Here is a 26,799-nt window from a genome sequence, read left to right as displayed (position 1 = left end):
GGCCATAGCCTTGCCAAACTTTACAGTCATCTACATAGTCTTCAGATCCAAAAAAGATGCTATCTCCCACTGGACAAGATACCAAGGACCTTTACACTACTTGTAAAGTAACCTCGGACCCACATAACTGATGCATCAAAATGTGCTACCACTCACCATGGTCCACAGTTATTCAATAATAACTTCCTATGACTGAAGATTATGGTATAAGAAGATTAATGGCTAACGTGTCTCTTCAGAAATTCAAGCTCCTTTAGGGCCACCAATTATTAGCAACTGCCTTGGGGAACTTGAGGATCCTCTACAGCTCCAATTAGTTTCCATGAAAGTAACCTTTAAGATGTTACCCTTGATTTTAGGATTACCATTTAAAAAGAGAAAGATGTCAGCTCAGTTTAAAAGTATTTATTGAGCACCTATGACGTATCAGGCCAGAGAAGGCAATATATCAAAGCTTATATCTTTGAAAACCAGGAAATTACCATATGATTACTTTACACATTAAACAAAATCTTGAATGGACTAACAAATTTACTACAACAAAGTGTAGGCCAGGATAATTTTTATGTACTCCCACCAAAATTGCTCATAATTTTTCCCAGTAGTAATGACACAATAAGGCAATGTATAACCATGAATATAGACCAGATAAGTTTAATGTGCTTTTGTTACGATTACTTCTCACTTACAAAAATTAAGTCCTAAAAGATTTATCAGTGATCATTTAAAGGCAGATAGATCATTACCAGCTATTGGGTTATAAGAGATTGCCACTATCATAACCAACAATAAGAGTTGAATGCTGGTATCTTTCTCAACTACTTTCACAATTACATTTTATATGTAATGTTCCTTTATATCATTTCCTAAATTTTTCAGTCTTTGGGAAAAACTCGTTCTCTCTTCCTTGTCTCGTTCTGCCTTCTAATTGGCAATATTAGATGAAATTTTCTCAACCTAAGCAGTACTGACATTTTGGCCTGGATGATCCTTTGTCGGGGGAGGGCCATTCTATACATTACAGAATCTTCAGCAGCGTCTCTGGCCTCTACCTACTAGATACCAGTAGCCACCCCTCCCCTACCAGGTTGTGACAACCAAAATGTCTACAGGCATTAGCAAATGTCAAAACCCCCTTTGTTTGCAAGCTACTGTATTAGACAAATATCACAAAAAAACATCTTCTTGGGGGATGTGCAGGTAGTGAATGTTCAAAGCCTATGTACTGTCCCTAAAAATAGATAGGTATCCACATAAACAAGATACCAATTGTCATAAATATCAGGAAGAAAATAAATAGATTATACAAAAAAGAGTTATTGGGGAAGCATGGCTACATTTGATTAGCTCATCAGGAAAGGCCTTTCAAAGAAGATGACATTTGAGCTGATGCTGAAGGATGAGGAGAAGCCAGCCATGAAGTGAAGGGAAAAGCATGTTCCATCTAGAGGGAACAGCATGCACAAAGTCTGAAGTGGGAGAGATCTCGACAAGTTTGAGAAACGAAAGAATGGACGAGAAAGCTGAGTGCAGGGTAGGCAAGGTAAAGGATGAAATGTCATAGGCTTGGAGAGATTAGTCTGATTGTGTAAAGTGGGGAAATCATAGGATGCTTCCCTGAGGAGGTAACCTACTATGCTAAGGTATAAAGGAAGGAGAAGCTAACCAAGCCAGGGCATCCCAGGCAGAGATGAACATGTACCCAAACCTGGGGCATGGGCAAACACACCACAGATAAGGAAATGACAGTCCAGTGTGAATGGGCCAGGAAGATCACGGCTGGCTCTAAGGCTGGAATGGCAAGTCATGGCCATAAAGTGGCAAGGTTTATTGTCTGTGTTAGGAAATCTGGATTATACTCACAGTGTAGAAGGCTGCCATTGCAAGCATGGTGTCTATCTAGTGGTGCTATTTATTGCAATAAATATTAACTGATCATACCTTATGGGCAACCAACTCATCTAAATCAATTGTGGACATTTCTATTTAGTTTCAATATAAATGTATAGCCTACCGCCTCAATCTGTGTTTTGAAGAATACCCAAAGATTAATTTTTGCAGTCACAGAAGGTCACTCAGAATGGGTGGGCCATGGATCTCATAAAATGCTCTCACTAATAGGAGGGGCACTGCCTTCTATCTATTGGCCTGTAAGTAAGATTCATGCCTGTGGTGTTCAACAAAGCCTTCCGGCTTCTGTATGTGTTGGTGGGGGTAGGGGAATGCTTGGCTGAGGCTCGCTTCTCTCTCCACCTGATGAAAGAGTCTCTTTGTCTTTTTTAAACAGGAAAAATCCAATGAACGGATATTTTGGGTAGCAATCCCTCATTTTCTTAAATTGCTTGAAACCCAGTCTATTATTCAACATTAATCATTTGAGTGAACTGTTAAAATCTGAATAATGTTATATCAATAAGGAAAGTTTAGATCACTAACATAAACAAAAAATTAAAATCACTCATGATCAATGGAATGCCAAATAAACACCAATAAAAGAAATTAATACTGTTATAGTCATCCTGGATACTGGGGCCTGCCTAAGGCTCTGGGCCTGAGTTCTGCTTTCTTTAATTTAAGAAAGCTAAAAGAAAGGTGTGAAACACTTAATTAGCCCCAGACTGAGTCTCCTGGACTTAATCAAGACTGAAACATAATTGAAAGGTGAAAAACTTCCTTTCTGTGTAAATCACAATGCAATAATATCATGTTTGTACTTCATAGAAAGATATGTCTTAGGGTGGAAGGATATGAGAAGAGAATGGATAAAACTCATTCTAATTTCCTTATGAGAAAACTCTACATATTTAAATCTTTTTCACTCATTTTTTCAGGCCTGGAGCAGTACCGCATTTACCTTTGCGCTGCACGCTGAGTAATACATAGTTACACATACCCTAGTCTTGCTTTGTTTTGTTTCTTTTTGAAAATGTGAGACATAAGCTTTCACATTGATATTTTATTTTAAGTGTTATACGTTGTTATTCTGTATTACCTGTTTTTACTTATTACAATGGCACTTCCACCTGGGTTGATTTCATCACTAAAATTTTTTTAATTCTAATATGTGTTTAATGTGTTTAATGCATCTGTACTTGTACATAAATATTCTCTATAATGATCCAATATTAGGTTTTCAAAATAGAGCATAACATCCAATTAAGAAGCAAATAACCCAAATATATTAGAGTGTGACTAAATATATTTTCACTGTGCTAGTTTTCTAATCAATATTTCTTGAGAAATGAATTAAACAATTATCAGTAATAAAAATTACTTTGTATTAATAAATAACAGAGTAACTGCAAATAGGAAATGTAGGCCAATAATTTTATGTTCAATTATTTAGTTATGTCCTATAGCAATGTTAAAATTTTATTTCCCAATTAACAACAATCAAATAGCTATGCATAGCTGCTATGTTTGTAACCCCAATAGACCCTGAAACAGTTATGCCAAATGCATACCAATGATAATTACAGATCTACATACCCCCAATTTTATATTCATCAAAGTATCTGCACTGAAATAGATCATTTTTACTTAATAACTGCTCTCAGGGTTGTAATCAGACATACCTATACATGAGAGTTTTGTAAAAAACAGTGTTCTCTAAAGTTAATTAATACTTTCTTGACAAAATAAAATTTTCAAGATTTTATTATGAACACTTAATGGTATTTCACTCATGTATCCTGTAACTGCTTTTGTTGTACCAAAGAGACAGCTCCATGCTATGTTATTCAGTCCTAAATTAAAATTTTAAAGAGCAATTCCACTTTTATAGCTGCTGATACTTTTAAGTCCCCTCCTCTCCATTCTAACTCAGCAGTCTAGGTATGCTCTTAATAACAAGTAAATATCCTTTCATTGTCCTTTTATTCATTCATATATTGAACAAATAAACATTTATTGAAAGCCAAGCATATTCCAGGTCCAGGGATGACAGCAACCATACCCTAGGAGCACCTGCCTTCCTAGAGCATCTATTCTGGTAGAGAGGGGACAGGTGGGAAGCAAGCTAAGGAAACCACTGCAAAGGACGACAAAGGCTGTGAATAAAAGAAATAGGGGTAATAGTATACAGAGTAATTCTCACCTCTCCAAAAAATATTTGAGCCATCATGTCAGTCTCATGTGGGAATCTAAGCGCTATAAAGGGTGTCTCTGCTGTCTCTGAACCATTCCTAAGTACTACAATACTCAACTGTAGATGATGTATGTTAAAAAGAAAATACAGGACATAAACCACAGCCAGCCTTCTCATAATACTTGCCTTTAAATATTATAAACCAAACAAGTAATCATGTATAACACTGCACAAGGGCTAATTAGGTTTAGTAGAAGTTTGGAACATAGTCCTACTTTGACAGATGACCCTCAAGTTAATTCAGCCCTAAAGACAACATCTATCTGTTCAGAGTCAATAGTATGCACAGGTCAAGAATAAAGGGTATTTATTTTAAGCTCAGTATGATACAAGGCTCTTTGCTCTACAAAGAAGACAGCTTGCAAAAATGTCTGCAGCCACAATTGTCAAGGTATAGTAACAGCTAAATAAAAGTTGGCTTTTGACAATAAGCTTCTTTGGAGCAGCAGTCAGACTGAATCTTTGTATCATGTTGAGGGGATGCTGGTAGAAAAAAACAAAAACAAAAACAATTTCACAAACAGTATAATCAAGGTCTAATGGTTAAAAACAGACCAGGTGCAATGACCCATGCCTCTAATCACAGCACTTTGGGAGGCTAAGACAGAACAGCTGGAAGCCAGGAGTTCAAGACAAGCCTGGGCAACAGATAGCAAGACCCTGCTGCTATAAAAAATTTAAAAACTAGCTGGATATGGTGGCACACACCTGTAGTCCCAGCTACTTGGGAAGCTGAGGATCGCTTGAACATGGCAGTTTAAGACTGCAGTGAGCTATGATCATACCACTGTATCTCAGCCTGAGTGACAGAGTGAGATCTCATCTCTAAAAAAATATGTAAAATTTGAAAAATATAACAACAAACAATATACAGCACTTAGTAGGTGCTCAGTAAATATTCATCGAAGGTTAACATACGGTTGCAGTTTTATAATTTAGACTTTGCGCAGATAGGTCTTATTCCAGTCAGTGTGTATTTTTGCCCATGCAAGTTGTGACTTTTATATTGTTAATTTATACTAAAAATAGTTTTTGACCATAACGTGACCAAAGTTATTCAATTTGTATGAGAAATTTGTAAGCATTCAACTTGTATGAGAAATTGCCTGTCACCCCATGGCTAAAGAGTCATCATCCTGTGGACTTCAGCTCTGCAGCCTCTATTGACAATGGCAATGAATGTGTTCATAACAATAATAAGGGCTTGTTTTAATAGAACGTTCCATGCATTAAACACATTAATGGCCCATGAAATAACTGCTTTATCTGTAGCACATTAAGCAACATTGCTAAAAACAACATATTAATTGAACGTTTGCTATGTCTCTTAACGTAAGACTTTTTTAAGTATAAAAGTCATTTTTTAGAAAACAAATATAATAATTAAACTTCAAAATTAGAGCCATGCCAAATGATGGTATAAAAACTTCTAAAATGAGCCTGGTAATTTTAGTTGGAATATTTTGACAAATTGTCATTTTTCTATCAAAAATGATACCTGTCTGGATTATGACTTAAGAGGCTTATGAATATTTTAAAAGGTCATAATTTTCTTCTCTGCATAAGTATCTTCTATAGGAACTTTTCCTCTCTTTTTCTCTTCTCTTTAACAGATAAGAATACTACCATACTCAAATACTTCTCTTACTTCCATCTTTTTCAATTTTCTAATACTCCATTTGATATTGCTAGAGCATTTTCTATAAATATATGTGATCTCAATTAAATTCAAGGTAATATCAAACAGAAAATGTCAGTGCTCTAAACATGGAAACACAATATATGAAGAAAAGTATGTGAATTATCAGTGTGTTTTATAAATTCCCGTTTGGGGGGTTATACAAAATATCAGAACAGAGACAATTATTTTACTGTCTGTTTCTTAGATATCAAAGAGAATTTTGAAATTCATCAAAGCTAACCTTCTGTTATGTACAACAGGCTAAGCTGAAAAGAATGTTAACAAGTTCAATTTTCATTCAATCAGCACTACTGCTCTCTGAAATGTTTCATTGCAGGAAAGAAATAAAAATAATCTATATGGTAATTATGAGGATGAATCCCCCAGTAACTTTCAGCTACATGAAAGGTCAGTTCTATTCAAGATATTTTATCAGTCCCCTGCACATACTCCTGTCCTGTCATTTTAAATCTGAACAGCATTTTATTTTCCCATTTACTGCTACCTGCAGAATTAAGTACTTAAGCCAAATAAGAAAAAAAAAAGAAATGTTGAATGCTGGCAAAGGCTATAATAGCATAGAGATAAATCGTTCATCTGCTCTCTCTCAAGCCTCTAGGGCTGCAGATTTTTCTTCTCCTGGTGCACTGTGGGTATTCAAAACTTGTTCAACATGATTTCATTTCATTTCAGGCACTGCCTGAGAAAACTAAATTACAGAATCAATCATACAGAAGGTCAGAGTGAGACTTCATTACAAGTATTGCATGCTTGCATGAATATCTTTCATTTATGACTGACCCAATATGTCACAATAGCTGTCTAGTAAAAATAATCCACTTTCTGAAATTGATGTACTACTGATGTCAATGCTACTCAGCAGGCTGGGCAGATTATAGAGAGGTGTTAAAAAAAGAAAAACACACAACCCTTTGGAACACACATTGTAGATTTTTAGAATTGCAATCTTTTGTAGATTAAAACAATTTCCAGATGATCATCTGAACTGACAATAATGCTTAGAGGTAACAAATTTTTAACCAAAATATACTGTTGATTTTGACTTGCCAGCCACATCCTGTTTTAAAATACACGTATTCACGACAAGCAAATCAAGGTTGTTCTTTGAAGTCACAAATGCGTCGACATTCAATTTTTCAGCAATTCGCTTTTGAATACTGGGGCATTATTTGCATATTTTGAAATGTGAATGCTAATCACTGGACTCCTTTTAATCCCCCTTTTTAGTTCCAGCCTTCTGTTTTTAAATATAATGGCATAAATTTAAGGAAGATAAACATGTTGTGCTTGTTGCCAACAATAATGCTGCTAATCAGTAATGTGACAAACTGTCACTCTTTCTAAAGAAAAACCGATGAAGCTCTGAAGAAAAGCTGGTTCAATACAACATCAACAAGCTGGCTTTTCTTCTTATATTACAGTCTTAATTCACCATAGCAATCCTTAACAGACAGCCATCTTCATTTGGATAATAAAACTTCTTACTTGCATAAGGTATGAAATATCCAACACACACTGGGAAGCTGAATGCATGATGTATAAAGTATTATTTATTATTTTTCTGGTGACCTTCCTAAGGGAAATCTCTGAGGAGGCTTCTGTGGAGTGTTATGATGTAGCCAGCTAACTCAGTACCCGGAGGGAGATATAGAAGAACCTTGACATAACCAATTTTTAACCATGCCTCTGGCAATTCTGAATTCAAGTTTATAGGTGAACATGTCAGGTAGTACATACAACAAAGCCAACGACACAATGTATTCATCATAATTCTGTCCTAGCACATTTTATTTTTTCCAACATTTGTGATTTAAAATCCCATGACATTTCTTCAAGGTGAAATTCTACTAGAATTTTCAACAAGATTAGTTTGTTTCAAGCCAAAATAAATATCACTCGGGTTCAGCAAAACTTCAAAAAGGCACCAATAAATGTGATGAGGTCCATGTAAATACCATGACAACAGCCTGCACTTAGCTAAAGTACCTATACTTTTAAAAATCAATGAAATAATTCAACTGCTTTAGTGATTAGCCATACATTACAAAAGAAGCATTAAAAATTGAGTCCTCTTTCCCAACGCCAGTCCGTGAAAGCACTGTTCTTTAAGTGTATGTGAATATCATAATTATTTTATGATTCCATCTTTAGTTCTTTCCAATATAGTAAATTCAATTGACCATGAAATGAAATTTCATAGTCAAAATGCCTCCTTTACACTTTTTTATGGCAGCAATAACAGTTTTTTATAGCTTTAAGGCAAGGTAATTCATCAGATGTTTAATTTAAAGGTAGATTCTTATATTATTAATAAATATTTACCAATTTAATAAAGTACATATTTTAGCATACATTTAACTATTTCTGCAACTTAAATGAGCCTCACTGAGCATCTATGAATGACAGTGAACCCTGGCAAACTTCCTTGGTGACTAAACACTCCCATTTTATTTTTACTATTTTCTAAGCAAAACATTGAAAGCCTGGCTGTAAAGAAACAGAGAATAGAACCTTCCATTCCAGTGTCAAAGGGACAAAAATATAAGAAAGTCCCCAGGAAACAATTATTTGTGATGTCGAATAATGTTTATGAATACTTAATGACTATTTCCTGACTGTTCACTGCATTCTTTTCTGACAAAAAAAAAAAAAAAGAGTAAAAATAAAAACCCTGATGTTCAGCTCAAACACAAAAGATCACAGGCAAAGAAAATTATGTTGCTGCAATCCTATTTGGGAAAGTAATCTTATATTTCAGAGAGCACATTGAATCTTTGTGCCGCTAATCCACTACATATTTTGCAATCATATGTTGTTATCTGGGGAATTAACAATGAAACCAATAAACATCACTGGCATGGTCCTAATGTGCAGAGAAATATGTAAACAAGCAAGAGGATTTGTTTTTTGTTATACCAACACATCTGTTTCATTTTATCAGGGTTTAAAGGAAAAAGCCTCATAAAGTATTAATCTCATTTTAAAAATGTCTACTAAGTACCTCACCTAGATAGACACAAATGCATTATATGCTATGATGGAAAAAAAAGAGAAATCCCAGCAGAAGAGTTTAAAACACTTAAGCAGATTTACTCTAGTGATGGGTGTCTATAATTGCACACTAAGAAAAATAGAACCAAAATTGTTGCATTAGTTATCCTGGCTCTCTGGAGTGCCTTATTCCATGTTTATGACAATAAATAACACAATTAGGTGTATTTCACACAATCTCTTTTTCTATATTTTTCTCTGCTGGTTATAAGCAAATTATACTTTTTCCCTTTTTTGGTATCTCAGCTTGGTATTTCATTTGCAGTAACAGTGAATCATATATCATAAGCATTATAATACTAAAAACTCAAAAGACCTAGGCACCTGATAAGGACTTCCATTTCTAAAATCTTGCCTGGGCAAGCGCACCTCTGTGTTAAACCAAAGGCAAGGGAAGATTGGCCACTTCCAAACCAATAAATTAGACTTTTTTAAAAAACATCATCTTAGATCAGCAGAATCTTTTTGGATCATCCTCTTTTAGATTACTGTCAACCAAGCCCGTACCCTTTTGTTCAATACCAGGCAGCAATCCAGTGCCTACATGTAAACAGCATGAGGATCAATCCACTAAGAACAAGCAAAAGATGTTTCAGAACACGGACTCTCAGATCTTTACCATGATTTGTGCAAATGACCAAAAAAAAAAAAATAGGTAATAAATATGGTGCCTACCATATGCAACCCACTGCTATGAAGCACACCATCTTGTTCCACGAGATTTCTTGAGATTGTAATGGAAGGGAGGTCCAGGCTTTGAGGGGGAAACTGGGGTGTGAATTCACTTCCCTGGGAAGGCAATGGATCACTGAGGGCTTGAAAGGGTAGCAGTACATCCGGCATGCCTAGGGCAGGGTCTGACTCTGGAGGAGGCGTGATTGGTGGAATTTCGAATTCCTCGTCCCCAAGGCTTGGTGTATGGAATGTCTGCTAAAAGGAAACAAAATATAGATATCTTCATATTCTGTTCCTGTATCTTATTCTTCCTTGGAGGGAAAAAGAAAGACATTGCATGAAAACACTACCTACAGATCTAGGCCAAATATTTATTTCTCAAATGAAAACATCTTAAACACAGATTTCCAAATATAAAGTTTTGCTGATCATTCTGATTAAAGATTTAAGTCTCATTATCATATGGTTTTAATGGCGTATCACTATTAACAGTTTTTTAATGCCTACTTAATTAGCAACATCTGTCTTTGTTGTTAGTTGGAGCATATAACAAATTGCCACTTTATTGATATGTTAGTGAAACAGCTCAAACTACTGACAATATCCACATGCTTTATAAAAGGTTGATGATTCTGTGGTGCACACACACACACACACATGCACATTAATGCAGAATTGAACATTACTTATATTTACTTTCTGCCACAACATATAAAACAAGTAATATTAAATTTGTGGTTTGCTTTTTAATTTCCTCATTGGTATATTCTCAAGTGTAATGACTACTTCTATGGAAATTGTTACTGTATGTAATACAATGTTTTATATAAGGATTATCATAGCTCATATTAAAAGATGCAATTGCTTTTATTTAAACTATAAAGATGGTTATTTTCTTTCACATGAATATTTTAATATGTATTTATCTGAACATTTTCTACCAGTCTTCTACTTTTTAAAGATGATTTAGAGAGCATAGAGCTATATTGACATAGATATACTAATTAGATTGATGCTGTTCACTTATTTAGAAAAGTATTGTATCTCAGGCCCTAAGTAATCTTAATGCATTGTTTTTCTTCACTGATACTGAGATTCTTAAAGGCAATATTTTAAAATAGGGCCCCATGATATAAATCAAGTTTGCTCCACCCAACCACACTAACCATTTTGGGAGGAATTTTTTGGTGAGAGGTCTGGGGAAGTAGCAAGATCTAGGTTTTGTTTTTTTGTTTTGGTTTGGTTTGATTTTGGTTTTTTGGTTTTTTGTTTTTTTTTTTTTTTTTTGGTCAGGTGAAGGTGTTGGGGGACTACTCATATTTTTTATTCCTAGCTTGGAGGGTCAAATTTATAGTTCATTTATTATTAATAGTATTTGAAAGAATGAACTGGTGCAAGATAATTTGAGTCTGCTATTATCAGTTAAGAGGACTAATTAAGTGCTGAAAATCATCATTCTTCAAGCTATCAATCATGATACAACATAATGACCACTTGAGAGAAAAGAAAAACTCAAGAAAAAAAAAAGCAACAAAAAAACACTTCTTACATATAGAACCTGTCAAATGTTATTTGTATCTCACCAGAAAAAAAGAGGTCACAAGCTATGGCAGTCCATGGTGGGACAACTGAACATCTTGAGGTTCTTAGCAGACTCAATATATGCAAAACACTGTGGCATAATAATACATCTAAATGCTAGACTGAAATATTGGATTTTCTGACACATGCATTCTAATAATGACCCCAAAAGCTGTCAGTTTCTAACTGTGGAACCCCTAGTTCCCAAACACAAAGGGATGAATTGGACACAAATGTGGTTGGCTAATGAACATAACCCTATGGCTGCATTTGCCGTTATTTTGGCACTAATGTGGTCTAGTAACAGATGCAACTGTAATTTGTGACTCATTTGCTACCCCATTACTGCTTAATGAAATCTAACATATCACATTAACAATACGGATAAACACTCATTCTTGATATGTGGCATTTGGCTGTTTTCATTACCACTGTAATTAACACTTGAAATATTATTTCAATAAATATTTAAAGTACTTTAAAAATGGTCAGGGTAATCATGACACAGACAGAAAACATAAAGCAAATGTGTGAATTTCAAACTCAGACTATCCTAGTCCCGGTAGTGTTATCTACAGGACAAAATCCATGTGAAGGGAATTGGTTTCAGGCACAATTTAGAGTTTACAGCATGCAAACCTAAAGTCTTCCTGAATTAGTTTACACTCATTAAAATGTTTAAAAAACCAAATAAATTTACTTTTAATGCAGTGACTGGGAAATTAGGCACATGCTATAATGTAGCATTAACATTTACTTGGGCTTTATTTTTTGTTCAAGAAAAGATGTATGGAGAAATCATTACATAAGATTACTTCCTAAACTAACATAAAACATGTCTGTGCTAAGCAGTCACAATTAGGAAGCTTTTTATTCTTGTTAAGGACTAGAGAGAGATGTCATATGCAATATGTCCCTATGGTACAATTATTTTAATGACAAATTAATTTCAATTTAGCATATTACTATATACTAACCTAATATAATAATCCAATGCAGTAACCAAGAAAATGTTAAAATGTTAAACTACCTTTAAAGACAGGTAATATACTAAAGTTAAGCGTTCTTAGAGAAAAAAGGAATCTAAAATGCTGGATATCTGAGATTATTAAAAAAAAAAAAAACTATATATCGCATCAACAACAACAAAGACACAGTGACTTTGGTAACTGTGCCATCTCACCAATATCACATTAATCATTTAGAGTTTACGTGATTATTTTTTACAGATATTGACTTTTCAGTGTTTACCTTGAACATGTTAAAGTAGTATGTACATGGTTAAATACCATCTGTACTGAAATGTTCAAAACATTTGTTCCTTTTGATAAAAATGCAAATCTGGAGAACTGTTGTATCAACATATAACAGCCAATGTCTGACACGGTGAATTATCACAGCTGGAATTAAATTGTCTCTGAACAGCTGCTGGCAGTAGAGCTTTCATCAATGTTTGATTCAAATGTAGGGGAAAAAAATCCTACAGAATGAAACATCATGTTGTCCTTACAGATGGGGTTTGTGTTCATTATCACAAACAACACAGCAGCCAGTGCCAAACAATATTCCCTTATCTAAGCTGTCTTTTTGGTTAGAGAGATGATGGTCACTATAAAAATGATTAATCTAGGAATACCCTTAATTCTTGATTCTCCATTTATTCTAATAATTTCTCAAAGTTAATTTCTTTCATATCACTTGCCTCCCTTTACCAAGATCATTTATGAAGCCATTACTGTTTTCATTCTCTGGGGTCAAGCTAGTTCAGTTTCCTATATTTGAATGTATCTGGAAAATGAGGACTTTTTATTACATGAACCGCAAGAGGAAATGTTCCATTTGGGCCAATTTCACTTCTGTTTGTTCTTGTTCTAAAATCTTAAATCTCACACAGACTACCATTTTTAGGAAACCATATTTGATCTAATCAAGATGGAGGGTTTTCTGGAGGGCAGGCCAATGAGAGCAAACAGCAGTCCAAAATCAATAACAGGAAATGCAGGAAAAACAGCAGCAAGAAGACAATGCTAGTTTCATCTGCACCCATAAACTGAAGACAGACTCAGAGACAATGAGGTGCTGCATTTAGATTCCATCACCCAGTTTCCCCAGCTGTGACCAAGTCTTGGAGCATGCCAGTCACTCATTCATTCATTCTATAAATATTTATTGAGCACCTACTACTGCCAGGCACTGTACTGGGCTGTGGGGATACCTAGGAACACATTTCAACACTCATTTCACATCACCTCTTTCAAACCCCAAGAAACTACAATACTCTTCTGACACATAGTTTCCCAAACCATGGCAACTTAATGCAATTATCCCTAGAGATATGTGAGCTATTTTCCATAAAATACAACTATTTTCCATTAAAAGTCACTTCTAACCTGGTATCTAAAAAAATAACGACTTATTTACTTAGATACCAACATTGTGTGTTTGTGTGTGTATGTGTGTGTGTGTGTGTGCACATTTTAATATCTATTCTTACATATTTATTTTTTGTTTGCATTATTTTTTAATCAAAAGATTTGTATGAAGTTACTAATAGTAACGGTCTATGGACAAGTGATAAAAGACTTCTCAGGTTTTCTTTTCCAATAGGCTTTTCTCATTTCTCCTCCAAAGTCATTACCTTGTGCCACATAAGAGAGAGATAAATCTGATACTTTGTTTTTCCCTTCAAGCCTATTAAATTATCTCAATAACACACAAAACATGAACAAACACATTAAGACAGTTACCTACCTCACTGGCAGCAAAGAATGCATTGTTCGCCTCAGCCATATTCATGTAGTTATTATTATTTCCAAACTGAAAGAAAACAGATTGTTTTCTGTTAATATGGGGCATCATAAAGCATTCTGGCTGTGATTTGGAAAGAATGCTGGTGTTGCTAAATGAAAGGGGGTTTTCAACTCAGCCCAAATGTGAAACATGACAAAGGTTTCAAAGCACTATGCTATATACAGTCAGCTGCTTCCCTCAGAAAATAAAGCACAGAGTTAAGCTAACTCAATAATTCTATAAAATAGTTTTGTTTCTCATCAAGACTAACTGTGAAGGGAGAGGGTTATAAACATTAAGCCACTGGTCACCAGTGTGTGTTGCTTATTGACCTGGCATTTGTGAGAGGTGAGAGGGAAAAAGAGTTTCCAAGAAAATCACCTTGACATATTTTTAAAGCACATACGGATTTTATAGCTTTCTTTTCAAGAACAGATGTCACCAGTGTGGGTAGGTTAAAATGTGAATTAAAGGGAATAAAATTCAATTCCCAGGACTCAAATTCTATTTTCCAGTGAATGGGGTGTGGCATGAATATAAATAAATTATAAGGCTAAAGAATATTTTTTAACTCTCCAAACAGAGCTTAAAGCGATATCTATATCCATCAGAGCTGCTGAAAACAGTGATATTTAATCTCTCAATGTAACATTAAGTGCAAAGAGGTTTAAAAATAAGTGGGATCTTATGAACACAGCAATTTTTACTTCATTCCCTAACACAATGGGCCATTTATATCATCACAAATAAGACCGTATCAGCATTTCAGACTTTAAGCTCTTTACTTCTAGGGAACTGTTATCAAAATGTAAAACTTGGATTTTGGCAGAAATGTATTTTCAGGTTCAAATGGTCTAAATCGGCACATTTTGTTGCTTTAAACATTCTGTTATCAGTCTGGCAATATGGAAAGCCTCTGTGAATGTAATGATCTAGAGCTATATTATTTTCATGATTTCTAACTGGTAAAATAATGTCCTTTTTAAAAAATGTATTATTTGCTTCTTTTAATGCATCAAATAAAACACAGGTTTGGTCTCCAGAGGGTGAATTGTGTATATCTATTCTCTAACATACATAAAGCTAGTAATTATTTAAAGATCCAATTTTCCCAAGGAGAGCAATAGATGGATGGATGAATATAAATAGGTAGGTACATAGATAGATACACAGATAAATATAGAGAATAAATAGAATATGGAAAGAGATACACAGATATGGAAGACTCATATAATCCTCTTCCTCGATAAACTAACACTTATTTCTGGGGGACTCTCAATCCCTGACTCTGAACCTGAAGGACTTGTACCCAGAAGCAGGATTGACATGCTACACTTTATCATGTCAGGGATCCAAGAACTAAGCAGGATTTATACGAAAGACTCTAACAGTTCCAGGGTGCTGTTATGGTCTACAGAAGCAAAATCCCACCCCAGCCAACACATCGAAATACACACACAATGAGCCATCCGTAAAGCTCTCACTGGGCACTCAGCTTCATTTAGGTAAATATCTTTATAAAGATTTCTGAAAGATGAATTGGTGCTTAAGAAAGACCTTTATCTGGTTTCTCTGAAGGCATGTGATACCAAAAACATGCGCATGGCTGCACATAGGCACACACACATGCACACACATATTCTCCCCGTTTTTCTACAATGCTAAATATATGCAACAAAAAGTATAGGTTTCTATCATGAAATTTTTGATGAATGAGGCTAGAGTTAAAATCTCAGGCCTCCACTGAAATGCTCCTTTTGGATATTCATGAGAACCTGGGCTCAATATTCCACTCACCAATCCTGGTCCCTCAAACTCCCTAACAGCCCCTATCACAACTTCAACATTATTTAAATGTAGGTTTTGTTGGGGAATTAGAAATCCATTTAAAGCAAACAGCTCATTATCAGAGAGTATTTTTTTAAGATTAAACTTACTTATTATCTAATAGCACCTAAAACAACAAAGAAAAATAAAATGGCTATTAAACTAAAGGCCTAAACAATTCAAAAAACAAATTAAGCTTAAAGTGAAATAAGAACTGGGTTAGAAATCCTCTTCTGAACAGTTAGTATGCGAATGTAATTACTGAAGAAACTACAGCTAATCAGCTGTGAATTGTATCCATTAATTAGTATTTGCCCTGGAGAAATGAGAAAAATCAGTAACTATGCTGGCACCGCGGTGCACACTGATGAGCAGCACAGGCCACGCGGCGTTTAGTCAAGCAGGTGGCTCCAGTGGTCCAGGTAATTTGAAAAGCTCTCACCTGAAGTACTGAGCTAGAATTACAAAGCACTCCTTGCATATCTTTTGTATCTATAGACGGCCTTAATTAATGGCTTTTAATTTGGAAACACTTGCTGATCAGGCGGGAATAGTTATAAATCATTTCAAATAGAAGTAAAGCTTTCTATTCTGCATTGGGTAAAACAGCCCCTCTACAAAGGGGGCCTTAAATATTGACTTATTGCAGGCAATTGTCTTTTTCCTGCACAGGTGCCTGGGACCCTAGTTCAGTGTGGCAAGGTAGTTTGATACTATATAGGGCATCCAGTTAAATTTATCAGATAAACAGCAAATTTGCTTTAGTGTAAGTATATCCCATGCACTATTTAGTATATACTTATATTAAAAGAGCTATCCTTTATTTATAGAGATTCAAATTTAATTGGGTGCTGTGTATTTTTATTTGCTAAATCTGACCACCTATGGTGGTGGTTAAACTAATGAAAATGAAAGGGTGGCATTTTCATTTGATTACCTTACCTAGTAATGCTAGCTTGATTTTATTTGTTTTATTTTCAAATGTGACCTATGAATCCTGCTTTAGTCATTTGGTGTAAGAACAGATCTGATTCTGAGACTGAAAGTGCTCCTTTGGGGCAGGTCTCTAATATAATGACCTCAGAACAATTAACTTTAAGTGAATTGTGTACAATTAAATTTATGTTCTAAGAGACAGTGACATCAGTAAACACATTATAGTACAAAAACCCCACAGGTCCATGGGGAAGGGCCTTAACTGTGTGCACTGACATCTCCCCCAGAACAAACAATGCCTGGAATATTATAATCACTCTAGCATTTGTTGGAGGGAGAAAGGTTGATCACATGTAAACTTCAGGGTCTCCTAATCGCCCATCCTAACTGGAGTCATTTTCACTTACTTTTGTATGATAGTAGTAATAAGTACGTAGCTTAGTGACACTCCCTACATACTTTATTTCATTTAGCTTTCAAAACTGAGGCTGGTCGTAATCTATTTTCCCAACATCCAGTAAGATATTTATCATTCCTATTTTACAGATCAGTAGACTGAGTCTTCTAGGGCTCAGTAACTTACCCAAGGTTACAGATTCGACCATGGAAGTCTGGCATCCTCCCTACCTCATGATCTCTATCTATCACTTACATTCCTATATCCAAAAAGCTTGAATATTTCACTCAATGATCAATTCAGTTTTACTTTTTTATCTATTTTACTCATAGCTAGAATTTCCCAGAGGGTATTTCAAGGTACCCAAGTCTAGTAAAATGCTCCTTAAGAAAGGATTTCGGTCCAGTAAGTTTGGGAAACGCTGACTTCTCTTTGATGAGTCACAAAGCTTGCTATAAAGTGAAAGGCTCTGAGAAGTCCCCACAGTTCATTTGTCCAACAAATATTTATGCACCTATTATGTGCAAGGGACTGTACTTGGCACTGGAGGCAAAATGATGGAAAAGATGGCAACGTTTCTACTTGGATGAAGCTTCCATTTTTCTTTAAGGGGAGACAGGAAACAAACAAAAAGCTGTGGATCACTTCCTTTTGTTTCCCCTGCAATACCTTGTGAAAACACACTTTGAGAAGGCTTGTTCTAAGCCCTTTATTGGCAATATTACTTTATTTTCCCTGAATTTTTCTTAGGAAAGCTAATATCCTAATTTTACAGCAAGATAAAATGTATCTGTTTTATTAATATGAATCAACTAAATCAGAATTCTTAATTATTCATTCTCAGTCACCTTAACTTGGTCTGTTTCTAAGCTTTCTAGATTGTAACCCTACACTGATGTTCTCTCAAAGATCCCCTGCTCAACCATATATGAGACCTTCTATGCAATTTCCAGAGTCAAAACAAAATATTCCAAGTTAACTAAATGAATATCAAGTGAAGTAGTTAATTATTCTAAAGGTCACATACAACATTATTAAAGAAATCAGCCAATTCCAAGTGTTTTAAAGAACATAAATGGTCACTGGGAAGCAGGGGCAGTTGGCATTTATAAGGCACACTGGTGGTGATAGGTCCTTCTCCATGCTGATAGGCTCTAATAGATGTGATCCCCAAAGGTAGAGTCCCCAAAGATATCATTATAAAGCAGAACTAAATTACTCTATGTTGAACTTCTGTATCTTAATAATTTCATAAAAGAACATCTTCATTGTACTTGGAGGTAGATTTGCTTTTGCTGCCTGATGAGTAATTATAGCTTGGGCAAATACAATTTATGAAGGATGTCAATTAAAAAGGAGCACTGCCGGATTTTTTTAGAAATTTATTAAAGACCATCATGTTCGTGGCCTGTTTGACCGTGTGAAGTGCCAAAGTAAATTAATGCAGATTGTTAAGTCTAGCTAGTCCAGCAAAGAGACTGGAGGAAAGTGGAACAGCCCAGACAAAAACCCATCTGTAATCACAAGACGAATACTTCAGCTTGATGCATCCACACAACATCATTTTCACCGAAATTCTTTTGACACCCATGTGAAGAATTGTATAGGCTTCTAATAAAGCAGCATTAACTACAGGGTCTCAAACAGCTAAATGGCACAAACTTAATCCTAAAAAAAAAGATAATCCTTCGAATTCTCTTTTCTTTTTTTCTCATTAGATTTGTTAGCAGACACTATCCAATTTGATGCCTCACTACGGACATCTGTCAAGTCGCTTACACAAATGAACTGTGCCATGATGGATCAAGTGTGCCAAGCACAGTCACATGCTGGCGGAGGGAGGAATGCGAAGTCCACATGCGTGTGGAGGCTCGGTTAACTACCTCCTGGAAGAGAACTTAGGAGAGATCATCAAGTTTCAACCATTTTCAGCACTGGTAATCTGTTTCAAGACATAAAGTCCAAAGGAGTGAAAACAAGCCAATATGGCGGGTGATGATTAAAACTTGATATTATCACGGATGGGTCTGGAGTACCACATTAGGAAGCAAAGAATGACTTTGTGACTAAAGTCCACCTATACCAAAGGTTAGAGGTTCGACAATAGTCTAGAAACAAAACATTGCAAACAACAGGCTATGAGGTATAATATAGGAATCTGTAAATAATTATATATAGATATATATACACACAAGCATATATGTACACAATTCTGCTTATTATGTATATGCAATTATATAATTTACACACACATACATAGAATTATACACACACACCTGTTTACACATTAAAACTCCTAGATGATGATCCCCTGAGCACCACACTCATACATCCAACTGTCTACAGCACTTCCACTTAGATGCCAATAGGCATCTCGGAGCTATGTCCAAAACTGAACTCATCTTCTCCCCTAAGCCTGCTCCACCCCCAGTCTTTTCCATCTCCTTTGATGGGGAAATGACTCACTTCTGGTGACTCAGGTCAAATACCATTCTTCAATCCCCTCTTTCTCTCCCTTCCTCCATCCAAACATCAGGAGATTCTGTTGGCTTATCTGTCCAATTGTACCCAAATGGATCATGTGTGCCTGCCTCTCAGGATCCACCTGGCCCAAGCCATCCATTCCCTCCTGAACCTCTGCAACTGCATTTCCAGCCAATCCCTCTGGTTCTTCCATACTCCCCAACAGACTGTCCTCAATACAGAGCCAAAGAGACCCTTCAGAAATCTAAGTTTATCCTGGGCAACATAGTGAGACCCTATCTCTGCTAAAAAATAAAATAAAATAGCTGGGCGTGGTGGCACACGCCTGTAGTTCCAGCTACACAGGAGGCTGAGGTGTGAGGATCGCCTGAGCCCCAGAAGTTGAGGCTGCAATAAGCTATGACTATGTCACTGCACTCTAGCCAGGGTGACAAAGTGAGACCCTGTCTCAAAAAATAAAAATAAAAAAGGAAAGAAAGAAAAGAAAGAGGAAAGGGAGAACATGAAGGAAAGAAAGAAAGAAGAGAGGGAGAGAGGAACAGAGGAAAAGAAAGTGAGAGACAGAGGGAAGGAAGAAAAGAATGAAGGAAGGAGGAAAGGAAAAAGGGAAGAAAGGAAGGGAGAGGAAGGGAGAGGAAGGGAGGAAGGGAGGGAGAGAAAAAGGGAGGACGGGAGGAAATCTAACTCAGACCATGTCACTCTTCTGCTCAAAACTCTCCAATGGCTTCCAATTCATTCAGGCGACATGCCCAATCCTTACAATGGCCCATTTCATTTCTTCTTACCTTCTGGCCAACGTCCATTGCTCACACTACTCTAGCCAACCGGCTTCCTTGTTGTTTCTTGACCGCCCCAAACAGGTTCCCACCCCAGGGCCTTTGTACTCGCTGTTTCTTCTGTGTGGACTATTGTCCCCATAAACGTTCCCAGGGCTCTTTCACTCCCTGCCTTTGGAGTATTTTCTCAGATGTTATCTTCTCTCTGACTACCCTCCTCCACCTCCAACACTCTCTATCCCTCTTCTTCAAGTCTACTTTTTCCATGAAGTTTTCAACATCACATAATATCATTACTGCTTTTCTCCTCCCCCTAGAATATAAATTCAATCAAGATAAGAAGGTTTTGTCTGTCTTTTTTATGGATGTCCCAGTAAGAAGAAGAGTGTTTGGTAAATAGCAGGTGATCAATAGGCACAAATTAATTCTGGATGCAAAATAATGCGACTCAGAACTGCTGTCCAAGCCCACTCAGACACAGTACTTGAAATCCAAGTCCAAGTAAAACAAGATGTCCAGCGGCCACCACCACTAGTCACCCCCCAAATGACATCTATGGGAAAAACACGGTAACAGTAAGGTTTCCACTTTATAATAAAAGTCCTGATTTGAACTCTAGAGCTACCTACCTAGAAAAAGGCTTTATTCTAGAAAATGTACTAACCTTTTTACAGAGCCCTAGGTGGATGGGGGTTGGGTGCTAGGGATAGGCGCTTTCGGTGGCTGAGCACAAACTGCAATGAATAACACAGATTCTGGCCTGCAGGCAAAATGCTGAGGGGAGAGAGAACCAACAGCTAATGTCAGTGGGGGCAAGGATTCAAGTGTTAGATTTGACAGCTAATTTTTTTTCTAATTTAAAATTTCCTCTTCTAAAAAAAAAACTGCTTTATAATACAGGTCAGGGTTTCTCCAAGTGTTGTGCTAGGGACCACAGAACAACCAGATGGCCGTTAAAAATGCACATTACCCGCTCCCCACCCTGGATTTACCGTAGCAGACTCTCTAGGCAGTGGGATCCTATATATGTGTACTTTTAACCAGCTTTGAAGGAACTCCAAAGCACTCTAATATTTGAGAACTATTAGCCTAGTTCATTTTAGACTAACGTAGAAATTCCTTTTTTAAAATGTTTCTACACATCTCACAGAAATGCTGATAGAGCACAAGCTGTTTTGTTTATAGCAATGAAGGCTTGGCATGCATATTTACAATCTCCCCTCCCTTTCTTAGATGACAGGGACATGCAACCATTTGTGAGGTGACCGTCCAGCCCCCTCCTACCCGTACCACCAGGAGGAAGGATGGGAACATCCAAACTTGGATCAAGTAGGAACACAAGTTCCACTGTTGGATTCTTCAACAAGTTCTGTGGACCCACACAAGTAACAACAATGCCTAAACATATGGACTCTGCTCAAACACGGAGGCCTTGGGATTTTCATGATCTGGACACATTTGAGTCTGTGAATCGCATAACCATCTGGACTAGTTAAAAGTGGCAAGAAGGAAAAAACACCCTCTCAAACCCAACTGCACTTGTTTAATATCAGGAAAACAAATATAACTAGGAGTGGAGACTAAGGCTCCAGAATTAAGGGGGGCTTTGAGTTGTTTTTGGGGAGTTTCTGCTGCCTTTTTTTTTTAAGCAAAAATGGGACCATCTTTGAGATTGACCAAGCAACCAATCATCACCAATATTCAGAGAACAGGAAGAAAAGGCCTCTGATCTCTGGTTTTCCTCAAATACACATCAACAAAAGAAGCCAGTGGTAACACATAGGCTGCTAAGTGACTACATCTTTTGCGTTAATTCCAGTTTGTCTTCTTCCCTTCTCCCTGAGATCCTTACCAACACTTAACTGAGTCCCTATTAAATGCTACTTAGTAGGATATATTTAGTGGAATATATCTACTTCTCTGTAGATGCAGAGAAGTAGAAGATATGATCATTGATTTTAAGGCATAAAAACTCAGTTGGGATGAAAAGACAAAAAAATGTATCAAGCTAAGGGCCAACTCTGTGACAAGTGGCTTTTAAATCTGGGAGGAGGAGTCAAAAAGGAATGGCCTCTCAGAGGAACAGGTATTTTTTTCAATATATAGTTTCAACAGTTATTTTAGATTCAGGGAGTAGATGTACATGGTTGTTACCTGGGTATATTGCAATGATGCTGAGGTTAGGGATACGAATGATACCATCATTTAGGTAGTGAATGTAGTACCCAATAGTTAGAAACAAGTCTTTAACCAAGAAAGAGGGCAGACAGAGGGGGAGTCCCAGGCAAAAAGGAGGGAGCGAGTGACGTTTCAGACCTACTTGTACACAGGCACTATTCAAAGAACAAAGCAGAGAACAATGTGGCTACAGGAGAAAGGGAAGGAAGCTGGAGGGGATGGGAAGAAGCCTGGCTCTGGTGGGCCTTGAAGGCCAACCTATTTTGAAATATATTAAATAGGAAAGTCCACAAAGGATTTTGCTAGGGGAGGGAGCCAGAGACAGAGAGATTTAAAGTCCACACGTGAGCATATCACTAGTGTGAGATGTCCACGAGTAGCATTAAGAAAGGCTGGTGGCAAGGAGACCAGTGAAGAACACTTCAAGGCTGGCAGGAAGCTGCAAGTGTCTGGACTGGGCAGAGGCAACAGCAGGAAGAACAAAATTCAGAGAGCCCTTTGCCAGGAGTCAGACTAACTTTGAATTCCAATTCTAGCACCAAACTAGTTGTGGGATGTTAGGCAAACTGTCTCATTGTCTTAAGAACAAGTTTAACTTCCAGATGAGCTACTTGCTAGCTGTCATTGTGTACAAGTTGTTTACTCTCTGTGTGCTTCAATTTTTCCATCAATAAAACAGGGAAAAGAACTATTTGATGCATCACAGGGGTTTTGAGTATTAAATGGGTTAGTGCATATAACATCACTTTTTCTTTTTCAAAATTTTTTTCAAGTTTGTAAGAGCCAGAGTCTTGCTCTGTTGTCCAGGATGGAGTGCAATGGTGCTATCATAGCTCACTGTAGCCTCAAACTCGTAGGCTCAAATGATCCTCTCACTTAAGTGAGTCACTTGGATTACAGGCATGTGCCACCATGCCAGGCTTAAAGCCACCTTTTGTATCTATACTAGTGGCCAGGTAACATTTCAATTAATTTTGAAGAAACCAACAGAGACCAAGCATATTTCTTTTACAAACTGCTGTAGCTTATGAGAATTTTACTATTTAAAGAACTCCACTGGCTTCCCAAAGACACTTAGAGTAAAATTCAAACTCCTCGCCATGGGCTACAAGTCCCTGTATCATCTGGGTGTTGGCTCCTTCTCCAAACTCCCTCCTAGAAGAGCAGCTCCCATCAACTAAGCTCCAGGAACACTGCACTGCTGGGTCCTCAGTTCCTTCTCTGGGTCACTCATTGCACCTGCTGTTCTTGCCTGGGCCACTATCTCTTTTATCCCTATTTTATGTCAGTTTCTGATCAATGTTCACTCCTCAGGGAGTCCTCCCAATCATCTTAGCTAAAAGGGCATGCACATGCCCTCCTCAGTCTCTTGCCCATTCTCTTCCTTTATATCTCATCAGAGATACAAAGTCACTTATCACTGACTGATATACTGCATTTATTTGTCAATTTACTATTCCTCTCCACTCTAGAATAGACAGTCCTTTTGTCTACTTCCATGCTGTTTCATTGGAAGAGTGTCTGGCCCACAGGAGGTGCTCAGTATGTTCCTGTTGAATGCATAAGTGAATAAGTGAGCCAGAAACATCCAAGTTCAAAGCCCAGCTCTACCACTTACAAGCTGGGTATCATCAGGTAAGTTGCTTCGTGTTACCTCTCTGAACTTCTGTTTCCTCATTTCTAAGGAAGAAAGGATAGAACCATATGGGACTGGGCTGTGCAAGAAGGGAGACAACACAAACTCCCAGCAAAGGATATCATACAGAGAGGTACTTGATAAATGTCAGAGTTGGGAATGAGTGGCCTGGGAAGACTGGAGTTCAATAATCTGGGGGAAATGAATGGGTCATTGAAACATTTTGTATAGCATTTATTAAGTGCCTGCAATATAAAAGAAACGATGGTAGATATTCGGCTAGAAATGTTCTTATCCAAGAACAGCTCTAATAGAAAAAACAGATACGACTCCACATGAGAGGTACTACATGGAGGAGATATTTGAAGTACTCCCCCTGGAAAGTCAGCATAAGCTTTCAAATAAGAGAAGCCATTTGAGTGGGGTGTTGAAGGATATGTAGGATCTCACCTGTAACACAAAAGCCCTCTGGTAGATAAAACTACTTGGGCAAAGGCCTAACTAATGTCATCAAAGTGAGACTTGCATACCAAGAAATAAAGATGCATGCATTCAAGGCAGAGAGGACAGAGGGAAGGCTGATATAGGAGCCTGCAAGTATACACTATGCTTAGGGGAGGCATGGCTTGAACATGCTTATGAATAAAAGGAGATTTGTGAGTGTTTGCAGGTAGGGAAGAGATTAAACACAAAGGAGAAGGAAGATCAGACCATGATAGCAGAAGATAAAATTTGAGGCATAATTTTCAGAAGGTAAGAATAATGTCTATTCTGTGTGTCTTTTCTTGTATTTGGCAAACTACTAGGCATCTCTTATAAAATGACAGCAACTTAGAAAAGAGATGTGCTTGATCTGTTTTGGATTTTGTGAGAATCACTGAAATGACAGCTAAGAGAACCCATTAATCCAGATGGAAAGGTGGTTACTTTCTTTAATGTTGTCAGAATTGAAAAGAACCTTTCTCCATGGTCCAAAAGATATGACTTTAACATGCAAGTTTCCATTACTAGCAGTATTCTCTCTTGGGTTTAGAAAGGGCTGTGACCTGTTATAAATTCTAATATCTCTGGGAGGAATAACAACTTAGCTCTCATCTGCCATGGGTACTTTAGTGTGAATTCATTCATAATAAGTAGTTCTATGGATGCACACAGTAGGTATCATCTTCAAGGATGCTCAGAAAACAACTCTTTGGAAAAGACTTCCTTGGCACCACTGTCTCCACCCCTAGCTGGAATGGATTCTTCTCCTCTAAGCTCCAAGGTAACCTGTGCATAGCCCTATACTGTGTTAAAATGATCAATTTCAGTGTCTGTCTCCGTGCTAGAGTCCTTGGGGGCAGAGGCAATGCCTCATTGGCCATTGCAACATCAGGGCCTGGTACACAATAGGTACTCAACTGATAATGCAGCGGCCTCAGTGTCAACCCCAGGGAGCCTTGCACTTGGCAGCTTCAATGTGGTTAAAGACACTTGTTACTAAGCCATTTATTTTTCTCTGCACATGACGCAGTCCACATCAAATTCAGGTGAACCATTGCTATTATGGTTTGCCAAAGTACTGTCAAACCTTAAAACAAAATGGAAATAAAAAGTCATGTAAGATAAAATCCAAGTTATTTTCCTTGTACTGCCAGACTTTGTAGTTCTTGCTGCAATCCAGTGACTAAGGACCTTAGAGACTTTCTGCTGAAAACAAACTTTCAGGCCTCTAATGACATGACATATTTATACTGGACACCCTGTGTAAGCCTCCTGGGCATTACTTCTTACACAACCATGTGAAACCTCAAATGTAAAAAGGGGAACAACAAATTAAATAAAATGTTCCTCAGTATTTTAAAATGAAAACCTTTTAACTTAATTACAAAATTTCTTTAGTTCAGTAACCGAACTCTTTTTACTAACCAATGGTAAAAACACACACTCTCTAATTTCAATAAATCCCTCTAATTATGAGTTAGTATGAATTCCACCAAAACATCAATGACTTCCTATACTGCCTTCCATTCTTTGCTTTCTAAAGTATAAAATGTAATGCTCTTAAACCATGATCATATTCAGGTGCCAAAAACTAATGTGCTAATACACAGATGCAGATAAAGCTATAAACGGTTATAAACGGATAGGCATAAACATCCGTGATTCTCTACTGGGGCAATTTTATTTCTCAGGGGACCTTTGATAATGTCTAGAGAGTTTTTTATTGTCATGACGTCTGGCATCTAGGGGGTAAAGGCCAGGATGTCACTAAACATACTACAATGCATGGGACTGCCCCCACAACAAAGAACTGTCCTATACAAGGCATCAATAGAGACTGAGAAACTCTGATATAGACTAATCCATATATTAAACAAGTTCAAGACTTAAGGTATTTTACAATAAATATTACAGAATCATTGTGTCTACACTATCCAAATACAATGTGTTCTTTCTTCAACAGGGCATTGTGTTGCCTTTGGATATATCTATTTATAAGATTACTGACTGCAATTAAACATTCTCTTAAATGTGTTTCAAATATGTATCAACTAGCAGGTTCTCAGCAATGAAGCTTTCCATTTATATAAACACCCAGTTGCTTTTTTTGTTCCTGCTGAGAATAAGTCAAGACAT

General features: G+C 36.9%; 1 protein-coding gene across 4 annotated transcripts in view; it reads right to left on the bottom strand.

Moving 5' to 3' along the window:
- The window catches only part of TOX3 (TOX high mobility group box family member 3), a 105,683-nt gene that overhangs the window by 15,809 nt on the left and 63,075 nt on the right, over positions 1-26,799 (bottom strand). For 2 of the 4 annotated variants that reach the window (XM_017530111.2, XM_017530109.2), the window contains exons 2-3: positions 13,908-13,973; positions 9,576-9,830 (exon numbers count right to left, since the gene is read on the bottom strand). In XM_017530111.2, coding sequence (XP_017385600.1) covers positions 9,576-9,830; positions 13,908-13,973 — 321 coding nt within the window. The remainder of the gene's footprint in view (positions 1-9,575; positions 9,831-13,907; positions 13,974-26,799) is intronic. The other 2 variants (XM_017530112.2, XM_017530110.2) reach the window with 1 other exon arrangement.

Source organism: Cebus imitator, unplaced genomic scaffold, assembly GCF_001604975.1.
Source record: "Cebus imitator isolate Cc_AM_T3 unplaced genomic scaffold, Cebus_imitator-1.0 Scaffold63, whole genome shotgun sequence".
NCBI lineage: Eukaryota > Metazoa > Chordata > Mammalia > Primates > Cebidae > Cebus > Cebus imitator.
Note: the sequence above shows the minus strand (reverse complement) of the source record. Positions and strands in the feature narration are given on the sequence as shown.